General features: G+C 42.0%; 2 protein-coding genes across 2 annotated transcripts in view; both read right to left on the bottom strand.

The window, feature by feature from the left end:
• ttbk1a (tau tubulin kinase 1a) overlaps positions 1-13,030 on the bottom strand; it is a 47,320-nt gene extending 34,290 nt beyond the window's left edge. Inside the window, exons 1-5 of the mRNA XM_071897180.2 lie at positions 12,991-13,030; positions 7,176-7,334; positions 4,425-4,572; positions 1,215-1,288; positions 537-677 (exon numbers count right to left, since the gene is read on the bottom strand). Of these exons, the coding sequence (XP_071753281.1) occupies positions 537-677; positions 1,215-1,288; positions 4,425-4,572; positions 7,176-7,283 (471 nt within the window). The 5' untranslated portion in view covers positions 7,284-7,334; positions 12,991-13,030. The remainder of the gene's footprint in view (positions 1-536; positions 678-1,214; positions 1,289-4,424; positions 4,573-7,175; positions 7,335-12,990) is intronic.
• A 2,401-nt stretch (positions 13,031-15,431) lies between these two features.
• The window catches only part of tpcn3 (two pore segment channel 3), a 27,183-nt gene continuing 20,114 nt past the window's right edge, over positions 15,432-22,500 (bottom strand). The window contains exons 12-19 of the mRNA XM_078282535.1: positions 21,505-21,566; positions 21,284-21,371; positions 20,811-20,880; positions 20,101-20,317; positions 18,074-18,164; positions 17,277-17,390; positions 16,628-16,740; positions 15,432-15,819 (exon numbers count right to left, since the gene is read on the bottom strand). Coding sequence (XP_078138661.1) covers positions 15,689-15,819; positions 16,628-16,740; positions 17,277-17,390; positions 18,074-18,164; positions 20,101-20,317; positions 20,811-20,880; positions 21,284-21,371; positions 21,505-21,566 — 886 coding nt within the window. The 3' untranslated portion in view covers positions 15,432-15,688. The remainder of the gene's footprint in view (positions 15,820-16,627; positions 16,741-17,276; positions 17,391-18,073; positions 18,165-20,100; positions 20,318-20,810; positions 20,881-21,283; positions 21,372-21,504; positions 21,567-22,500) is intronic.

Here is a 22,500-nt window from a genome sequence, read left to right on the forward strand (position 1 = left end):
TTACCAAGTTTTTATCCTATTAAAACCATATTGCATTGAAAAGTCCTAGATATTTAGTTTTCTTTAAGATATTAAATTGATACTGGACTCTTGATTTGTTCTGACTTGACTTGCTGTTCTACATTTAGACTTGAGACTTGACATTAATGACATGGACTTGACTTGGTAATCTACATTTTACTTGAGACTTGACTTTAATGACTTGGACTTGACTTGGACTTGACTTGGTAATCTACATTTAGACTTGAGCCTTTATTTGAGACTTGTGCCTCAAGACTTGTGACTGACTTGGGACTTGATCAAAGTTGACTTGGTCACATCTCTGTTACTGTAAGAAGTTGTACTAGTTTCAAGAAAATTTTCCTCATTAATATGCAAATGTATGCAGGTAGTATACAGTGCTCCATTATCTTATTATTATTATTCTCTTCTTTTCGTATTATTATCTTCCTAGTATTCTATTTTATTCAGTTGTGATGTTTTTGGGAGGCCCGGCTCCAGTCTGACTCCAGATCAGGTCCTATCAGCTCTCGTACCGGCTTGATGTCGCGGTGCAGGAAGCCCACAGAGTGGATGGCTTCGATGGACTCCAGGATCTGCTTCCCCAGCCGCAGGGTGGTGCTCATGGTGAAGGTTCCTCTGGGCTGACTCCGCCTCAGGTCCGCCAGGTTACGGCCCTGACACGCAGCAAGGCGCACGTCATTACATAACGGTAATTCATTCTCCTCTCAAGTGCGACATCATTTTTCAGCCCAAATATGAGATTATGGCCCCGCCCCCTTTTGGTCTAACGTGAAAATGAATAGAGGTTTAAAATGATGTTAAAGGCTTTAACTGTGTCCAACACTATTATTGACTCTTTCTGTTTTGAACCTGTGAAGTGAGGATAACGCAACATCCGCGCCATGGTTGTTAAAATATTTTTTATCAAAATATGTAATAACTTCATCATATGTAATTTCTACTAATTTCTACTATTTCGCCCATTTTAAGAACAGAATGGTTGGCAAACAGGATCCAAAAATTCCATTAATTTATGCCATCGGTAGAAAAAAAGGATCCAGACAGAATCTGAAACCCCCGAAATGACGACAACACTGGAGAGGACAATAATAATAATGCTAATGCTAATGCTAATAATAATAATAACAACAACAACAGGATTAAAAACTAATTTAACTGGCAGATCCAACAGCAGTGACCAGCAGACTCACCTGAAGCTGCATGACCACGTAGTTGAATTTGTCGTTTCTCCCGCAGCCAATAAACTTACAGACATGGTTTTTACCTGGAAGAGGAGAAGAAGAAGAAGACAGAATCAGCAGAGGTTCCTACCTGCAGCATGAGGCAGGTAACATTCACTCTGCATTAATATGGGTGTGGTTACATCAATGCCAAATAATTGGTATTCAAACGGATGCTTATAATCATCAGATTGCATTGTATGCAGATGACGTTTTGTTGTTCTTATCTAATCCAGATGTTTCTGTATCGATCCTTACACAACTGACATGCAACTTTAGCTCAATTCAGTTTACAAGATTAATTTTGGAAAGTCTGTTGCCGTCCTGATGGGGAGATACAGGGAGTCTGTTGATATTCCTGACATCTCTTTCCAAATCGCTAGCAATGTCTTTAAATACCATGTTATTCTTGTTTCATATAATATGAATGACTTAATTAAAAATAATTCTGTAGTATAAAAGATTCATATGTATATAACTGCCGCTTCATAACATCTATCAGATTCATAGTTGTTTGTGTGAAGGTTGAAGATTTTTATTAAAAAACTGAGATGTTGTTGCTTAATAGTTGCTATGTTTGAATACAATGAAAGTATTTGATTTATAGGGTAGAAACTGGCCTCAGCAGCAGAACAGCATGTTAGGAGTTGCCACTCTGAGAAAATAGCTGCAGCCCCTTGTGATAGTTGATATTGCAATTTTATATTTTTTATATTTTTATATTTTATATTTCTAATTGTGCAGCCCTAGTTTCTGTTGCGTTTGTCCTCAGCTCTGCACACTGGAACACATATTGCTATAGTAATAATAACAATAACAATAATAATAATAATAAATTAATAAATGGTATTTGTACAGCACCTTTCAAAATGAAGTCACAAAATGTTTCACAATAAAAGAACCCAATTCAACAGTAAAACAATCAACTATACAATAAAAGAAAAAATAAAATACAATAAAAGAAAAAACACCAAACATAAAAGAAAAAATGGCTGAAAAAGGTAACAGCAAGAATAAAAAAGTGTGTTTTAAGAAGATCTGCTACTGATCTGACTACCTCACGTCCTCAGGCAGGACGTCCCACAGCTCAGGGCCCAAACAGCAAAGACTCACCTTCAGTCTTAAAGTTTAAGTTCAGCGATTTCAGACCTATATTGTCTCTTCCACACCTGTCATTTTTGGACCCTGGACAATATTGGCTCCAGAGTCAGTGGTCGCCGTATCATTTTCACAGACTTTTTTGGAGATTCTGGAGATTTCTGGAGCCAATACTGTCTGTGGGTCCAAGTGCTACAGGGATGGAAGAGACTCGTTATATACAGGAACAAAATCAATGATTTTATCCTTTAAGTCTAGAAAAATTCCAAAGTCCAAACTAACTCTGTATGAAACTCTGTAAGTTCAGAACACATCAGCCAGGACATTAAACTGAACACATTTCCTTTTAAGGAACCACACGACTGTTCACTTCAGTATTACACATCATCTGCTGCTCTGATCGCTGACAGTCTCACTAATGAGTCAGCCTGCTGCGCCCGACCTCCGCCCGCCTGCTGTCGTTAGTCAGCAGTCGGTAAAGAGCCGGAGTCGAGAGCCGCGGTGACTCAGCCGGCCAATGGGAGCCGCTCTGTTAATTAACGAACGGACCAATCACATGTTGTTCTGGCACACAGACATGTGACACCGTCCCTGCTTTAGTTCTGTGGTTATATAACGCCAAAACACGAGGAGACGTCCCACCGTCTGTCATCACCTGATTCAGTTTGGAAGACCTGCACAGAAAACACCTTCACAAGCCCGCAATGACATCTGTGTGTGTGTGTGTGTGTGTGTGTGTGTCAGCATGTGTGTGTGTCAGCGTGTGTGTGTGCTTTCCTCCTCTCTGCTCCTCTTTCCTTTTAAGATAGACAGATATTAGAGCTGCACAATTAATCGAAAAAAACAAAACAAACCGAAAATCACAAAATGAACTACTTCAATTTCCAAATCACAAGAGGCTGCAATTATTTTCTCAGAGTCCTAACATTGTATTCTGCTGCTTTCTGGCCTATGAATTAAATTACACATATTAAAAAAAAAAATCACTGTATTCAAAAAGAACAAATCTTAAAGAAACAACATCTTAGTTTTTGATTAAAAATGTTTCTTGTCTGAGAAATCTAAAATGTTGAAAAATGTGTATGTTAACTGTATTGCAGTTTTTTTTGCAATATTCAGCAAGATAATCACATCATATTTTTTGATATCATGCCTGAACAGACGTTTAGTTTCACTCTGCTTCCTCCAAACAGAAACAGTCAGAGTTTTAACGGCACAGTGAGGTTAAAGGTCAAGCGGACGCTGCGATGATGATCTGGGTGTTTCTCCATTTCAGGTAGAACTCTTCTTATTAAACTTGACTTAAATGACTTAAAGCTGCACTGACTAGACAACTTTTCCAAATGGCAGCAAGAAAAATTCAAACTTCATCACTAGGGTTGAGTTCCGTTAGCTGGTTCCATTTTGGAATCGGTTCCAAGTTGGTAAAATATGTTAAGCTTTGAGTCTAACCAATCTGTTATCGAATCTTTTTTCTCTCCTCTCTCTTCTACAACTGCCATCTGCAACTGATGATGTCATACGAGTGCACGCTGGCTCGAGCTGACTGAACATGGCAGATCGACTCAGACGATCCAAAGTGTGGCTGCAAGTCAATGAACAAACGTCAAAATGCAGTATTTGCAGCTAGGTCGTCATGACGAAGGGGGAGACTACCGTGATGAAACATTTATCTATGCAGCATCAAATCAAAGTAAAAGACTGCGTCATTTTGACAACTTGAGGATGAGGCTCCGCTCCTTTTTTTTGTTACTATACTGAGTGCAATAAAAACAATACCTATTTTCTAAGAAATTGTCTTTTTACAAAAGATTTGATAAGGGATTCGAAAGGATTCAGATTTAATAAAATGCTTCATACCAAAGGAACCAGAGAGGAAAAGAGTCCAGCTTTCTCTGCTGCTGTTTAGGAGACACTTTTAGATTTCCCTCTTTTTAATTTAATTCGGACAAACAGGGAGAATCTACAGTGTCTCGGTCAGTGGGACGAGACGAGACGCTCTGCTGCCGCATCACTTCCCGTTTACACTGAGAAGACGCTGCAGGTTTACAGCTTTACCCAGCAGTGTGTGTTCAGTCTCACCCTGCAGCTTCTTCAGCACCGCCACCTCCATCTTCAGAACCTGTTTGGGCTGCTGGGCCGACTCCACCTTCAGCGCCACGTTCTCCCTGGTCAGAAGGTCCAAGGCCTCGTAGATCTCCCCGAAACCCCCCCCACCGATCTTCTTCAGCTGGACGGGGGAAGCATGACGGAAACGGTGTTAGTCTGGGTTATTTAGCTGAGCATAAAGCTGATGGAACTGAGTAGGTAAGTGCATTTTGATTCATGTAGCACCTTTCAAAACCGGGGTCACAAAGTGCTTCATAAAACAAAACAAGATAACAGACACTTAACAGAAATGAAAGAAGCAGCATGACAGACAAAAATAAAAAGATTTTAGTTTTGAAACGCTGTTTAAACACTCAGCTGGGTTTGCTGATCTCAGATCAGTGGGAAGCAGTGATGGACGACAGGTTATCCCCTGATCTGATTGGATATGTGATCTGAGGTTCAGGATCAATACAGCCAGGATACGATGTGATCAATAAAAGTTCAAAGACAACAAAGTCTGACTGTGCAGAATTCTGTTTATTTCTGAGACTCAAATCTTTCTAGCGATGCCATTGGCTGCTAGAATGTAAACAACAATTTCAAAATGTCATTACAAAGTGACAATAATATAATTTGGATGGAGAGCTTGTGAAACTGTGATGGTCAAGAGTCTCATTAGTGATTACTACAGCAGAATAACATGGAGCTGATATCACCATTCATGTTCCTGACAGCAGAATAACATGGAGCTGATATCACCATTCATGTTCCTGACAGCAGAATAACATGGAGCTGATATCACCATTCATGTTCCCGACACAACGTACGGATCGTCACATTTTGTATTGTGATATATTGAATTTCGATATATTGTCCCATCCTTAGTGGGAAGCTTTTCCAAAAATGGTTTATTGTTTAAGTTTGGACCGGAGGCCAGAAGCCTTCAGTCTGAAGACCTAAGAGACCTGCAGGTTTTGTGTTGGGGCAAAACCTCACTGATAGATAAAGATCCAGACTGTTCAAGGCCTTACAAGTGATTAACAGGATGTTAAAATTAATCCTGAATTAAGTGATGTGAACCCTGTGATCTCTGTGAGAAACTTTGAACTAATTGTAATCTACCACTGGTGGCTTAAGCGAGGCATGTGAGCAAGGAATTACAGTAGTCAAGAGTAGAGAACATTGATTAGCATTGATTCATCTTTCCAAATCGTGGAAAGACAGCATAGGGCGCATGTTTAAAATATTTTGCAAATGGAAAACACAGGACTGCATCAATTTTACCTAACACAGAGAAATGTTATGAATGCTCAATTCATAACAAAGAGAAAAGAAAGAAAAGAAAAACTACGAATTTGTGCAGCTGAGATAAAAGTAGAGAAATTCCACAGAAAAGTGTAGCGAGAGAGGTTCGAGAGCCGCTGTGTAACTGCAGCTGGGTCCTGCAGCTGGGTCCTGCAGCTGGATCCTGCAGCTGGGTCCTGCAGCTGGATCCTGCAGCTGGATCCTGCAGCTGGATCCTGCAGCTGGATCCTGCAGCTGGATCCTGCAGCTGGGTCCTGCAGCTGGATCCTGCTGAAGTTCCTCTGAGCAGCGCTGAGCTGCTGCAGCAGAGCGCCGCCGCGTGACTCTGTGGCCCTGTGGCCCTGTGGCCCTGTGACTCTGTGACTCTGTGGCCCTGTGGCCCTGTGACTCTGTGGCCCTGTGACTCTGTGGCCCTGTGGCCCTGTGGCCCTGTGGCCTGGAACCACGGCAACCGAGCGGAGAACACAAATTGATCAGCCAAGTGCAAACAGCCTGCAGTTTCACATGCAGCGTTGCGCTGGGATCTGCTGCCGTCTGATTGGCTGCGACAGGCCGGCCGAGCGACCGAGGAACTGCGTTACGCAAGTTCTTATTTCAGGAAAGCAAAGCCTTGCCACAGCACATGGGACGCAATTAAAGGGCTATTTCACCAGAAAGTTATGGAAAACAATGATGCCGACTAATCTGACTTTAAAATTAAATAGTAGCATGTAAAGCAATACTGTATTTATGTGTGAACATTTGCTCATATGAGTTGAATCTCTTTCTGAAACCCAAACCCAAAAGTCAGATTTCCATCACACAGACCAACAGACCCTGAAACATTTTTCTGTGTAATTTTGTTTGTTTGCAACACAAACGGCCAGCAGAGGCAGAGACAGGTCAGTAGTGTCGGGTGTTGACGGCTCATGAACACACAAGCTATCAAGACATCGCTGCTGTGGAGAAAAACACACAGCAGAAATGTTTTTCTTCTTCTTACTGGAATTGAACATTTCTAAATTGATTCTTGGGTGAGTTTCATGAAACATTTAAAATCTCACTGCAGAGTTTCAAAAATACACAGACGTCAGTGAGAAAATGTAGATGTGTGACGCTTGTCCAACAGCAGTGATATGCTTGTTAAAAACTGAAAATGGAAGAAAGGAGGGAGGGAAAGTGGAAAGGAGGGAAGGAAGGAAGATGGGAAGGGGGGAAGGAGGGAAGGAAGGAAGAAAGGATGGAAAGAAGGAAGGAAGGAAGGAGGGACATTTCCAAGTTTCATGAACTTTCGGACCTTAAAACCTTTTAAAACCTCACTGTAGCTTTTCCAAAACACGTTGAGAAAATGCAGGTGTGACCTTTATCCAACAGCAGCTTGTTAAAAAGTGAAAACACTCGACCACAGTGAAAACACAGTGAAGTGTCTGCGGGGGAGGAGGAGGCGTCCTGACTCACCACTTTCCAGCGGTCTTTGACCATGCAGTTGGGCGGCAGGATGTCGGCCTGCTCGGCCGTCCCGTTCATGTTGGCGTTGTCCTGGAGGCCCGGCACTAGGCACTGCATCTGCCAGCCTGACAGAACACGAGCAGCTCCCAGCTTAAACGAGCCATTTATCTGTGAGGAGGGAGGAGGCAGGAGAGGAGGGGAGGAAGGGAGGAAGGGAGGAAGGGAAGGAAGGAAGGAAGGGGGTTCAACAGGACAGCAGTTGGTTTTAAAGAACAGACACTTTATGCAAACTTTATTTCTGCAGGGAAGGTTCACTGAACTCTGCCCTGCTTCACATTCACACTGGGAGCTTCCCAGTACAGCCAGTCTGTACTGGTGGCCACTGGGACAGTCGTAGCAGTAATAACAACAGGCATTATAAATGGCTGGCCGCCATTAGAAGCCATTCTCCTAGCTGCTAGCTGGATCAGGCTACGGGCCGGAGTGGCCGGTGTTTGGGGCAGGAGGGGGTTGGGGGGGGGGGGAGTTGATGGTATTTGCAGTAACTGGAGCAAATATCATGTTGACAGGAAGCGGGCCGGACTCGCCTCTCTGGTTTCATCCTGACGGGAACCGCTGCTCGATGTCGGGATGTCAGCTAGACAGCCAACCTGGCATGATAACATACTGAACATACTAAATATAATAAAATGCTAAATATAATATACCAGTGTGAACTAGATAACCATCTGCATGGCATAACAAAATGCTGAATATAATAAATATAAATATAATATACCAGTCTGAACTAGATCAGCATCTACATTACATAGTACAATACTAAATATGACAGAATAGAAACACTACAGCAGAATAGTGCTGCAGGATGCTGTAACAGCGTTGATTCATCATACTGAGCTAGATGACTGTGTCTAAACTGCAGCCTACATGTGGCGGTGACTGGTCCCATCATGGTTCCAGTCAGTAGACCTGAACTCACTGGTTTCACAGCTGGAGGAAACAGGTTGTGTGGTTTGAGAGCGATACAGTCCTATCTGCCATGAATGGTTATCAGTTTTCAGTGGATTTGTGGGGTTAGACTTTAGGTTCAAAGTGATGCATGTCAGTCCCCAAACCATGCTATTCTGCATGCAATGCCACGGGCCGTCAGTTGTGCATGCAGAGCTCAGCTGGACCGGGAGTAATGGAGTCTGTCCGCTGTGTTTCCGGTCAGACCGGCTCTGACGGGACGAACCAGACCGGGAAGGTGGGGAGGCTTCTCTACATCTGCAGTGAAACAGACTGTCCGGTCAGACAGCAGCGTCCATCTATCAGCGTCGGTGTGACCAGCGGCTGGAAGACTGGAACACTGTACATGTAGTGAAACCTGGTGCAGTCGTCAATACGCCACTGAGCCGCCAATCACTGCAGAGGGGCGGGACCACAGCATTTCCCCATATTGTCTACAATAGTCATAAACAATATAGTGTAGTAATCATATAGTGTAGTATTATGTTGTATAGTCCAGTACATAGTATAGTATAGCCTAGTGTATTATAGTATAGTATAGTAAAGTATAGTTTTATTGTTTCATATAGTATAATACTATATAGCATTGTATAATATAGTACAGTATAGTATAATGTAGTACAGTATAGTACTATATAGTATAGTATAGTGTAGTACAGTATAGTATAATAAAGACTAGTATAGTATAGTACAGTATAGTATAGTATAGTATAATAAAGACTAATATAGTATAGTAAGGTTTAGTATAGTATAGTATAGTATAGTGTGGTATGGTATGGTATAGAATGGTTTAGTATAGTATAGTATATTACAGTATAGTATAATATATTGTAGTATATAGTATAGTATAGTATGGCATAGTATGGTATAGTTTAGTATAGTGTAGTGTAGTATATAGTATAGTATAGAATGGTTTAATATAGTATAGTATATTACAGTATAGTATAATATATAATATATTGCAGTATATATATCATAGTATAGTATATCATAGTATAGTGTAGTATAGTATAGTGTAGTACATAGTACAGTATAGTTTAGTATAACATAGTACAGGATAGTATAGTATATTACAGTATAGTATATAGTGTAGTGTAGTGTAGTATAAAGTATAGTATAGTATGTAGTATAGTATAGTATAGTATAGATAGTATAGTTTTAGTGAGTATTGGAGGGAGATGCTGTGGTTCCAGCAGTTGAATGTGATCAAAGCGTCTCAGCAGCAGATCAGAGTGAAACATCCTGACAAAGATCTTCCTCTCTTCCAGACCTCAGTGTGTCCCTCTGTCCTTCTGCTCTGTAGTTTAGTAGTTAATCAACTAATCTCTTAACAGGAAAGTGGGGGGGCAGGGGGGTTTGGGGGGGGGGGGGGGGGGGGGGGGGGTGCTCTGCCAGAAGCCGGGTTGCATTCCAGTTGTTCTCTGATGGAAGTTTAGAGCAGCTGCAGCCGGAGCGGAGCAGAGAGAGCTCACCATAGTTCTGAGCTGCTGGAAAACCTGACGGCTTACAACAAATCCTGAGCGGGACAAAACCCTTCCTCTGTCAGCCTGCGAGCCAAACACAGGCACACATTACTGTTAACACACAGCTCAACACAGGGCAACACCAACACAGGCAATGGGCTCATTAAGAGATGGATGAATGAATGAATGAATGAATGAATGCATGAATAGATGAATGAATGAATGAGTGGATTAATAAATCAATAGATGAATAGATTAACAAATTAATGAATAGATTAACAAATTAATGAATAGGCTAGATGAATAAATGAATGAATAAATAAATGGATGAATGAATGAATGAATGAATGAATGGATGAATGAATGAATACATGGTTCTACTACACAGTTCTGTTATCTACTGATGCAGATAAAATCCTCTTCCATCTGTATCAGCGCTACTGAATCTCTCCTCTGCACTCTGCAGTGCACAGTCATGGGTCCTCTGTACGCATGCGCAGTTTCACATCCTCCTGATCAATAAATCTGGCCCAGACTGACCCGAATTATGTATCAAACATATGCATTCATTCTATGTTTAAATCTGTATTAAGACATTTACTTAGTGACATATTACATGTGTAACGAGGCTAAACAAGTGGAGCCTCGCGGTGGCGGACTCCCACCTTCTGACTGACGGGGATTTCATTTCTTTAGAGGTAATAAATGCTGGCTGTGGTCCAGGTCGGACCTACCTGGCGCACAGTCCGCTCCTTTTCCGTCTTTTGGGAATCTTCATCTGGGATTTTATTTTGGCACAAAACGTCCTGAGCCAGAAAACCCACCGTTCCTCTGAAACGGGCCAAGCGGCCTCAAACTCCCGGGACTAAGCCACCATTTCCCCTTCAAACCCCCCGGGATCAAATCAGTCCGTCCGTCTCCTCTCAGCTGTCCCGCACTGACCCGGGATCAGCCGTCCGCTCTCAAACACACAGGCCCGGCAGCTTTACAGGACAAGGACGCATCGAGCGCAGAAAGGACAGGTATTTAATTTCTCATCGGAGTCCAACGCCGTTAAAATCCCGTCAGATGCAGCCGCTGTCCTCCAGATGATCTGACTTCACCTGCTCGGCATCCCGCTGCAGGGAGCGACGATGCAGAAGATCATCTGCTGCAGCGCGCCTGGAAGAAAACCTGACAGCGGGGCGGAGAACCGACAGCCGAGCAGACACCCGAAAACCTGCTCAGGTAAACCCGGACCGGCTGTCAGTGGGTGTCAGTGGGTGTCGGTGGGCGCCTTTGGGTGTCAGGTTCTCCAGCTCCAGCCTGTTTGTCCGCACTGCAGCTCTGCCTCCAGCAGCGTCAAGCGCGCATCAACACAACCCACTAACACAACATCCTGTCAGCACTTTCAAAATAAATCTCTCTTTCACGAACATGGGCTGCCACCTTTTGAGTAATGCAAACTACAGAAGTGCAAATAAGCAATACATTTGAATAGGAATCTGTTTTTTGTGTTCATCGTTTTTTTTTTTTGACCATGAATTTACCCAACCATAATGAACTCTCTCATGAGGAAATATGATACACCATGACACAATATAATCTTTTTACTATCTGTTTTACAGCTGGGGATTCACCCCACATTCAATATAATGATTACAATGAATATTTGTAACATGATTTGTGCTGTTCTGTGCGCCGCAAATTTTATGCTTTTATTTTGAAAGCAAACTCACCCTACTTCTAGTCTTATTCTGTCTAACTGTAGTAACTTGACACACTTCAGCCTTCCATAGATCAACAGTGTCAAGTCACACACACACATAGACAGGAAAATAACGGAAGTTAGGAAATTTTACCTTCAAAATAAAAGCATAACATAAAAAACATAATCCTTATTAATTACTGGGGCGTACAGAACAACATACATTTATTGATAGACTCTGGACTGCAGCTGGACACTTTTCTGCATATATCTGCACTCTGCACATCAGACAGCACATATGACACACTACCTGACTGTTGTTCTATAGTATAGTGACACAGTGAACAGATGATAAAGCACATGCATTCTGCACACTGCAGTTTTCCTGTAAATAGTCCCTCCGTCCTGCAGCTTTGTTACATTAAGCAGCTGGTAATACGGATAGGTTAAATGAAAGACACATTCTGTAATAGGCCTGTATTTCATATAGTTTCTTTACTGTGTTAGTCTGCAAGCCACAACACTTTCTGTCCGTACACCTGGCCCTCTGCAGGCTGTTCATGTGAGTTTAATGCACATTTGCACATTATGCACATTGTTTACATTCCATTTTAGTGCTTTATTGTTTTATCGTCTTTTACAGATTTTTACTGCTTTGTTAGTACTGCTTGTACTCTACTTGCTGCTGCTGCAATGATCTAATTTCTCCACAGAGATCAATAAAGTGTCATCTTGTCTTATCTGTGGTGCCTCTGGTTAAATGGGCTTTTCCAGGATGGCAGACATCCTTTCAAACTGTCTGGCAGCGTCTGTGTCTGTGATTTGAGTCTGCAGCCCTAAACATATCGGCTAGGTATGAACACATCCTGTGATTAGGACATTTAAAATAACAACAACTGCATTTTCATCACTGCAGATTCCACCTTAAATATTCTCTTCATTCTCTGTTTGGCACTTTGTATCACTCAGAAAACACTGCAGCCTGCGTTCCTCGAGAAGGCTTTTATTTTGACAATGTTGACCGGACGTGCCGAGTTACATTCTGTGTAGCTTGACGCTGGAGCGCTGACCCTCCTTTATCTAATAAAACAGCATGTGGACGACAGGCGGCGCTGTTCAGCCGCTGGTCCCACCTCACCCAGCCCGTCCGGCGGCAGGCCGACCGCCTCACTCGCTTCATCATCATGTCAGTGTAACGATAGTATAATGTTAGTATAACGTTATTATAATGTTTTTATGATGTTACAGTGACGGCAGGGAGCCAGTGACCCGCACAGCCTCATCAATAACAGATCAATATCCCCGACAGGAAGCAGCTGGAGCCGCAGGCCGACGCTCCGCTCACAACAAAACCCGCTTCAGTCCACAATAAACCGGTTTCCACCCGGCGGCTCCGGCCCGCGGCCTCTTTTAATATTAAATAAAATATATTGTATATTATTCTCCAGGCCGAATGAAGCGCCTGCCGCCGCTCGCGCTGCACAAATCTAGTCTCCATCCTCTGGCCTCCGAGCGCCGCACACACACACGCACACACACACACACACACACACAACAGATTTACTTCAGCAGATTCACCGTCTGGATGAATATTCCGTCATCACTCCGCAGATTAACGGAATGAAGAAGATCGTCGCCGTTATTAACGTGATTTCTGATTTCCTACCTGAATGTTGTGTTCCGTCCGGATGACAGAGAGCCGAGGATCCACTCCCTCTCCTCCATCTCTACAGCATCAGCACCACACACACACACACACACACACACACACACACACACCCTCTGCGCCTCCATCAGAGGTTCACTCCACACCGCCCCCTGCTGACTCGGAGCCTCTTCTTCATCACAGTAAATCTAACTGCAGATTTATGAATCAAAGAAAAGTGAGTTTATTCTGAACATCTCAGTTTTCAGCTCGGAGGCTCCAGATATTTACTGTTCATATTTCTGACAGGAGCTTCATAACAGAGAGCTGCTGTAGGCTGCTGCAAGATTGGGATCAATTAATGAATTAACTCATCAATTCCAATTCAACAGGAATTGGAATTGGAAAAAAAACTACAAGAAACAGAATTGGAATTGAATTGGAATTTCAAGAAGTTGAATTTAATTCAATGAAATTCTGAAATTCCATGTATTTTTCTTTTTTCTTCCCACATATCTGAGATTCCACATAGTGTTTTATATGATCAATACTGAATATCATAACATGCTAAAGAACCTTTCAGCTGGTGTCTGAAGCAGAACATGTGATGGTAAATCCATACATTATGACTGAATATGATTGAATTGGCTCCCAGTTGAAGGTAGAATTCAACAGTTAAAACGTATTATGGTCTATAAGATTTTACATGTCCAAATTATTTTACCGGGTATTTTCAGTATGTTCGGGACTCTCGTGGCCTGAATACGAGGCTAGTGTATCTAACCTGAAACAACCCAATCTAAAAAGCAGGGGAGTGGAATAAAATCCCAAACGAAATTAAATCTGCCCATTCTCTGAATAGTTTTAAAAAACAACTGAAAAAATGGATGCTGAGTAAGTTAGTATAGTGAAACATCTTTTCTAGGACAGTTCTAAGGTTGGTTTCTGAACTTGTGTGGTTTTTTATTATTTTCATGATTGTATAATATTGATGTTTTTATGAGGTGTTTCAGTGTAAAAATGGGATATTAGTAGCATATACACGTCACTCCCTGTTCCTGCCTGCCTAGACCTCAGGACCGCAATGGAAATAAGTCATGTGACTTTATTGCGATATCCTGATGAATTTTAGTACTGTATGTACATTTGTATATTATATTTTAATTTATCGAATAAAGTCAATCAATCAGTGAATCAATGTGTTTGATTAGTTGAACTGTCTTTTATCTGATTCATAATGTTTTGATCTATAATGTTTAGAGTCGAGACAAACTCTCTTAGAAGTGGAATTTCATGGAATTTTGTCGAACCCAAAAAATACATTTCATATACCCTTTATAATGTTTGTAGACAAGTCAAAAATGAGATAAAAATGTGTTTTTACACATAGATGACACTCATTAGAAATCTATTTTGAGCAGCCAACATATATTTTGGATGTATTTTAGCAGGGATGTGTTGTTTATTATTATATATATAAATGATATGTTTATTATGATTATGATTATTATTATTATAGCATTGAAGGAGTTCTGATCAGAGGTGAAACCTGAATTTCTGGCTGATGTTTCTTCTGCAGTTCGGTTCGGTTCAGTTCGGTTCAGTTCAGTTCAGTTCAGTTCAGTTCAGTTCAGTTCGGTTCAGTTCAGTTCGGTTCGGTTCTCAGTCTCTCTGCTCTGAACCTCCAGTTCAGTCTACAGCTGCACGACAGACCAGCTGAGGACCTGTGTGAAGCCACCCTGAGCCACCAGGGGGCGATCTCTCTCTTTCTCTTTCCCTGTCCGCTTCACTCCTTCCAGTGTTATATTACAGACCTCTTTATATTAGTTCTGTACAGTACTATTGATTCTCTTTGTATTATTAGGTGTAATGTTAATGATGTTTTATTATTTATTGTTAATTTCCTACTGTTCTGTTTGTATAGGTTATGTATTTGTGTGTGTGCAAGTGCACATGTGGATGTGTTTGTACATGTATGACACATGTATGCGAATTTATATAATGTATGTCTGTTGGGTGGTTTTACTATAAGCCCTTAAGGTTTTTGTTTTTATACCACCTGTGCATTGTATATTATTGTATATGTTTGTTCATATTTTTTTTCTTTTCCAAATTGCATCCGGCTCCAGTACAACTCATATAACATCATAAAGTTTTCAATGACTTACTTATAAATCAAATATAATAACGGTATGTGGTAAAATATTTTCTGTTTTTAAATCTTGAAGAAAATCCATTAACTAATGTTACTAATGCATTTACTAACATGAATTAAACATGAACAACAACATTAACAAAGATTAGTTAATGTTAAAACTGCAGTAATCGATATTGTTATACATGTTTGTTAATAATGTTAACTAATGTGTTTACTAACATGAGTTAAGCATGAACAGTGACTTAAGAGGGTTTGGTCCTTTGTTTCTTCTAAATGGATTAAAACAGAATTTCCACCCATGAAATTTCAGCAAGAATAGTCTTTATCTGAAAAATATTGATTTCACGACTTTTTATACAGAGCTGTAAGCTAAGAAATATAAAAATAGAATAATAGATGTGACTTTAGGATTATTACCTGTTCATATGGTTTAAACATTGCACTGGATAAACATCAAATTTCAGCGATATAGTCATTTTAATCTGGCAGTATGAAATAATATTGAATACAAAAATGTAAAAAAAAAAAAAAAGATATCGGTCTCGTTCCCTTTATGTCTCTTTATGCCGGGCTGAAGATCGGGTTTGAAAAGTTCAAGTTTGAAGCGTCTGGATCTTCGTCCTCAGCCAAGTCTTCAGGACTGAGATCCTCCTCGAACATCCGCTGTAACAAACCGTCCACCGTCCGGTATCCTATAACACACCGTATTATCAATACTAATACCAATACTGAGATCAATATCACAGCTGGGACCGTTTCTACCGGCTGGTTATCTCAGCTGACTGCAGCAGAGCATCTTGTCTCTTATTTCTCTGTTTTATCACTGAAACTCAGTCCCAAGTCCCAAGTCAGTCTCAAGTCTTGAAGCACAAGTCCAAGTCAAGTCCAAGTCATTAATGTCAAGTCTCAAGTCTAAATGTAGAACAGCAAGTCAAGTAAGAAACAAATCAAGAGTCCAGTATCAACTTAATATCTTAAAGAAAACTAAATATCTAGGACTTTTCAATGCAATATGGTTTTAATAGGATAAAAACTTGGTAAGAGCATCATGAGTTTGATTTCTATAATCAGTTTCAACTTCAATAAATTCAATCATTCCATACAAATTCAGAAAACAGAATTTAAATTCAGTCGTCCGCTGGAACAAATCTCATCACTTTCAATCTAAGTCATTTACACAAACACAAGATCTCAAGTCAAGACTTTAGAAACCTTTTCAAGTCATCAAAGTACAAGTCAGAGTCAAGTCCCAAGTCACCAGAACCCAAGTCAAGTCAAGTCTCAAGTCTTCTCTTCATGCATCAAGTCAAGATCTCAAGCGATTAAAACTGTGACTCGAGTCCAAGCTAAACCAATAAGATGCTTAAGCAATATCTGACTTTTGTAGAATATTATGGCGTCTGCTAACATGGGCAATATTTCACCATATACTAATACTATATATGTACACTATACATACTAAGACGGTACATACACTAAACATCGTGTTCTGTTTCTTACTTTTTGAAGCGATTTTAAACATCAGGGTGTGTTTCTTCTTTGCTGATTGGCTGGTTCCCAGGTCGTTGTCGCTGGTTTCCATGGCGTCCACCAGGTTTTCCTCTAGCTGTTCCCTGGTTGACAAAATAACATCAACAGGAATGCAAATAAATCATCGACTCTGACAGGATGACACGCATACAATAATAAATATGTTCAGTAGCATCCAAAATGGCTACCTCAGAGCCCATAGACCAATCAGATGCCGGCATAATTCCATCTCACAGTCAAGAACATTATAGCATGTTAAAACATCTAAAAGGAAATCCTTAAAATTGAAAATCCACATTTATTCCAAGAGGAGGCGGAGTCTTCCGGTCGGGAATAAAAGTCTGTGTGTCTCGGGAAACTGAATCTGAATTAAGAAAACTGAGAATTGGGAAAACCAAATTTGAAGTTTAAGCTAAAAGTTAAATTAAATAATAATCACATTAAATTTCAAATTGTGCCTAACAAATTTTTGAATTCATTCATTCAACAAATCCATTGTTCTCAATTACACAGCTGTGTGTATGGAGGTTAATTTCTGTGTGTGTGTGTGTGTGTGTGTGTGTGTGAGTGACATCATGTCCAGGGTGAGCGACAGCTGCTAGTTGCCATGGTAACGTACTGTGCCACAGCCAGCTCCAGTTCCTCGATCTTCTTCTCCAGAGAAGTCTGCAGGTCGCTCTTCTCCACTGAATACTCCATGAAGAACGCTTCCAGGACGAACGCCACGAAGATACTGCAGCGCGGCGGGGGGGGGGGGAAGCAGAGCATTATGGGATGGATGTGACGAGGAGCGACTACAGACTTCAGTCTCGTAAAGTAAGGTATTGATCGTTAACCCAGTGAACCACCCACAGATATATTATGGTCCGTTTGTGATGCCGGACAGGAAACACCTGACAAAAAACTTTTTTATGTTTCCCAGTAAAACTCTCCTCTCTCCTTTCAGCTGAGAAATATTTTTAGTTTTTCTAATAAACAGTTGGAAGCTGAACTGAAATTTATTTTACTGTTGAGCTCACTGGAAGTCTGTCTGGACACTGGAGCTTCTGGAGCTTCAGATAAATGATGAGAATGTAAAATTTATCTGTAAAATGATTCCTACTGTTTGTTTTAACCTGCCAGGAGTACCAGGTGGGTGGAGTTTACCACATCACTACAATGAGTTTGAGAAAGTCCAGACATAGACAGGATTTGAAAGCCAGATTAGTCTGATTTTCTGTGATTGGGATTATCCAATTTGTCCTGAGGTGGTAAACTCCACCCATCTGGCACACCCTGAAGGTTAAAACAAACAGAATTATTTGGAAATACATAAATATATTTGCCCCAGATGGGCTGTTCAGTAGGGATGTTTCCCATGAGTGATGATGACGATGATAATGATGATGATGATGATGATGATGCCATTGGTCTTACTTGATGATGATGATGACGACCACGATGTGGAAGAGGACGAAGAAGATCCTGGCAGACTTGTGAGTGACGTCTGTGAAGCCGGTGGTGAGCAGTGGAGCCGCGTTAAGGAAAACTGAAACACTTCAGAAATTCAGCTGTTCAGTCCGGTCTATCTGGTCTCTGTTCAGTCCGGTCTATCTGGTCTCTGTTCAGTCCGGTCTATCTGGTCTCTGTTCAGTCCGGTCTATCTGGTCTCTGTTCAGTCCGGTCTATCTGGTCTCTGTTCAGTCCGGTCTAGTCCGGTCTCTGTTCAGTCCAGTCTGGTCTAGTCCGGTCTCTGTTCAGTCCGGTCTAGTCCGGTCTCTGTTCAGTCCGGTCTATCTGGTCTCTGTTCAGTCCGGTCTAGTCCGGTCTCTGTTCAGTCCGGTCTATCTGGTCTCTGTTCAGTCCGGTCTAGTCCGGTCTCTGTTCAGTCCGGTCTAGTCCGGTCTCTGTTCAGTCCAGTCTGGTCTAGTCCGGTCTCTGTTCAGTCCGGTCTAGTCCGGTCTCTGTTCAGTCCGGTCTATCTGGTCTCTGTTCAGTCCGGTCTAGTCCGGTCTCTGTTCAGTCCGGTCTAGTCCGGTCTCTGTTCAGTCCAGTCTGGTCTAGTCCGGTCTCTGTTCAGTCCGGTCTAGTCTGGTCCGGTCTCTGTTCAGTCCGGCTCAGACGACGGGGGTCTGGAGAAATTTCATCATAAACGTGAAATAATGAGATCTTGCGGAGCCAAAGGCAGCTCTGATTGGCTCTGAGTTTGAAACAGGATTCTCCCACAATCCCCTGGAAACGGCACTTCTGCTTTGTTTTTCTGACCAGGTAGAACCAGTTTCCATTGTTAGCTTAGCTACAACGCTAGCTACTTTGCAGAGTAAATTTGAGTTAGTGTACTGTTATTGGGATTAGGAAAGTAACTGTCCAACAGTGATTAATTAAGCCAGTAGCTTTCAGAAGCTAGATATAGGCACAGTACAGCCCACACCATCTTTTTTTTGCTATCTATTTTTTACTTTTATTTAAAGGATAAGGCTGGTGTTTTTTAATGCATTGCTTACCGTCGAAAATAACAAAATCAACAATGCGTTTGCTCTCCTCCCGTTACTTTCTGACTTCCCCCGTACCGTTTTTAGCCGTCAACCCGGAAGTCATTGGCTCCAATTGTAAGCTAAAAACCTTTAAATGCAGCTCACAAAGACATAGTTTACATTTTAAAAATCTCTAACTGTTACCATGAAAAGTCAGGCTGTTGTAGTTATTACCAAATCAAATTCAAATGGGAACAAATTCTTCATTACGCCGGGGACTATTTTCTGTGCTACGGAACTAGCACTTGTTGGCAAAACAAAATCATTGCTGATTTTGTTATTTTCATAGGATTTGTTGACGGTAAGAAATGCATTAAAAAACACCGGCCTTATCCTTTAACGTTGATTTTACCAGGCAGGTCATTTAAGAAAAAATTCTTATTTACACGGACTGCTAGCTAAGTTAGACGACTAGCAACTTCCTTGTTCATAGGACAGTAAACAAGTGAGCGGCAGTGCCAGGCCCCGCCCACAGCCCCGCCCACAGCCCCGCCCACAGCCCCGCCCACAGCCCCGCCCTAACCTAGTCTGACTGGTTTGAATCATGATGAAGCCCACAGAGTCGCCGCCCTTTTCTAACCAACTATTGTGTTGAAAGAGTAATTCTGCAAGAAACTGGGTGTGAAGAGAGAGAGAAGTGGAGTTTCTGTTCTGAACTTTGAGCCAGGCTGGTGAGAAGAGGAACAAGTTTGCGGGCATGTGCTGATAGGCCCGGGACGGGGAATTTTATTTACTAAATGATACCAGTTTACAACTCAAAACTCAAGTGTTTCGGTGAGGAATTACTCTAATTTCTCTAGATGTCCGCCGTTTGATGCGGAGGAGCGGCTGCATGAGGTGAATTTGAGGTGAATTCCAGTTAAATGGCAGCACAGTCACCAGCAAGGCACCGGTCCTGTTCCCCGTCTGCAGTGGTCAGCTAAAGGATATCGTGCCACTGGTTGACCACAGTGAGCTCCACCAGCAGGATGAAGGAGGAAACCACGTCGTTGAAGTTGTTCTTGCAGTAGTTGAGCCTGGCGAAGGCCGTGTTCTTCAGCGAAGGGTTTCCACAGTCCCTCAGTGGGTTTCCGGTGTCCGCTGCAGAAAACTGGACCTTCCCTTTGAACAGCTCCATCCCCACCATGGCAAATATATAGTAGACCACCTGGTGAGGAAGAGGAGGAGGAGCGGTCAACTCTTCATCTGGAGGAGCCAGGCTTACGGCTGGAGATACTCACACGTCTTCTCAAATGCTGTCTTTAGTAGATTTTGCAAAATGTTTTATTTTTCTGTGTATATTTCTGCTTTTATAGATCGGAAACAGTTGGTTTTTTTTCAGTAAAAACTCCCATAAACAAGAAGAAAACATCTTTGTTCATTCTCGTTGGTAGAATGAAACATTTTTAAGCTTTCTGACACTGAAGCTTTATCAATACACGGCTCTAATCAGTGCATCATCTCTGTGGATGGAAACAGCATATCACCATGACAACCGTGGTCCAACATTAACAGACTGGGTAAACAACCGACCTGCACCAAAACATTCCCTTTATTACAAGTAGCAGGTAGCAGCCGCTCATTATGAAACTGACAGTCCAGCTGAATCCATCCCATAAAAATAACTTAAAGTAAAACTTGAACTGAAGGCAGCAACTTACGATGATGAGCTGTCCGAATGTGAGTATTGTCGGTCCGATCTTAATCAGGGTGTTGATGATGATCCGAAACCTGAGGGAGAGAATTCAGCTCCACATCGTTAATAAAGCAACACAGCGTGACATCACGGATCAATACTGGATGGATGGACGGATTAACAAAACGATAAATAATTTGTTGGTGGTTCCCAACCCGGTCCTCAGTTCCCTCTGTCCTGCAGGTCCAGCTCTACTCTTGCACACCTGATCCAGTTAAGTTCTTAATGCTGATTGGTTGAGCAGTAGAGACAGATCTACCTGGACTGGGCAGGTGTGAAACTGTTTGGTCCTTAACTGGATCAGGTGTGCAAGAGTGGAGCTGGAACAAAAACCTGCAGGACAGAGGGGGGGGCTGAGGACTGGACTGGGAACCACTGATGTAAGGGATAATCAAAAAAAAATAAAAAACACAATACAAGGAAGCGTGAAGCTCCAACCTCTTGATGCTGTCCACCACCCGCACCAGCCTCAGCACCCGCAGGATGAAGACGATGTCCAGGATCTGCCGGCTGGTGTACCCCCCCGCTGAGAGAGGGGCGGGATAATAAACTTTATTTACGTGTTTAGAAGACAGATCCTGACACTTATAAAAGGTTACAGCAGCAAAATCCAATCTAATCTGTCAAAGATGAATAACATGAATAAAACAAACTCTTACAGGACTCCATGGTGTTAATGATCATAGCGATGAGAGCAGAGATGACGATGATGGTGTCAAACCTGAAGAGACAGAAGAGGAAAAAACACCAGTTTGAGTTATTGATGGTTTATAACTTTACTTTAACTTAGTTTATCAACCAGATTAAGCCATGAAATCTTCATATCTTGATGTTATGATGGGAAGACAGTACAGGTTTAAACCTCAGTGTGACCAGGCCGCTGCTGTTGTTTGCAATTTACTTTGAAATCAACCATTAATGAACTGCACTTGCTTTTTGTATGTAGAGCTGATTGTATTAGTACGGAAGCCCATTGAGGACACACAGTATATTCACAGGAGTTAATTTTCTTTTTCTCAAGATATCGAGTTCTTTATACAAACAGGGGACGGACAAACCCGTCTTTATTTTCGTCACAAACAACCACACCTCATGCACACACGTGTTCGGCGGCGGCACACACACACATGCTGAAATGGCGCCGTGAAATTTATTCTCCGCTTTTATCCCATCCTGGCTCGTCCTCCTCCTTGGGCAGGCCAGGAGCGGTGGGCAGCCTGCAGTTCGGCGCCCGGGGACCAACTTCTTCGACCATCGCTGGTCAGGCGACGATCTTCTTGCATGCTTTTTAGTGGGGTGTTCTTATCGTATGGAAGAAACCCCAGGTGAGCACGGGGAGAACATGCAAACTCCACACAGAAAGGCCCCTTTTCACGAGATAACCCACCAGGCACCGAAGGCATGGGGAGAACATACCCCCAGTGCCAACAGCGACCCAGGCGGGAATCGAACCCAGAACCTTCTTGCTGTGAGGCGACAGCTCTAACACTGCGCCACCGTGCCGCGTATGACGTATGTCGTCATCTCGAGATAAAGTATAAAAAAAAAGGAAATCTGCACTCTCAAAAAGATATGATTGATTTATTTGAGATGTTTCAAATAAAAAATATGCAACAACGCGCGAAAAGTTGTCTTTTCTTGTCAGTTTGCCAAGC

The sequence above is a fragment of the Centroberyx gerrardi genome, chromosome 3, assembly GCF_048128805.1.
Source record: "Centroberyx gerrardi isolate f3 chromosome 3, fCenGer3.hap1.cur.20231027, whole genome shotgun sequence".
Lineage (NCBI taxonomy): Eukaryota > Metazoa > Chordata > Actinopteri > Beryciformes > Berycidae > Centroberyx > Centroberyx gerrardi.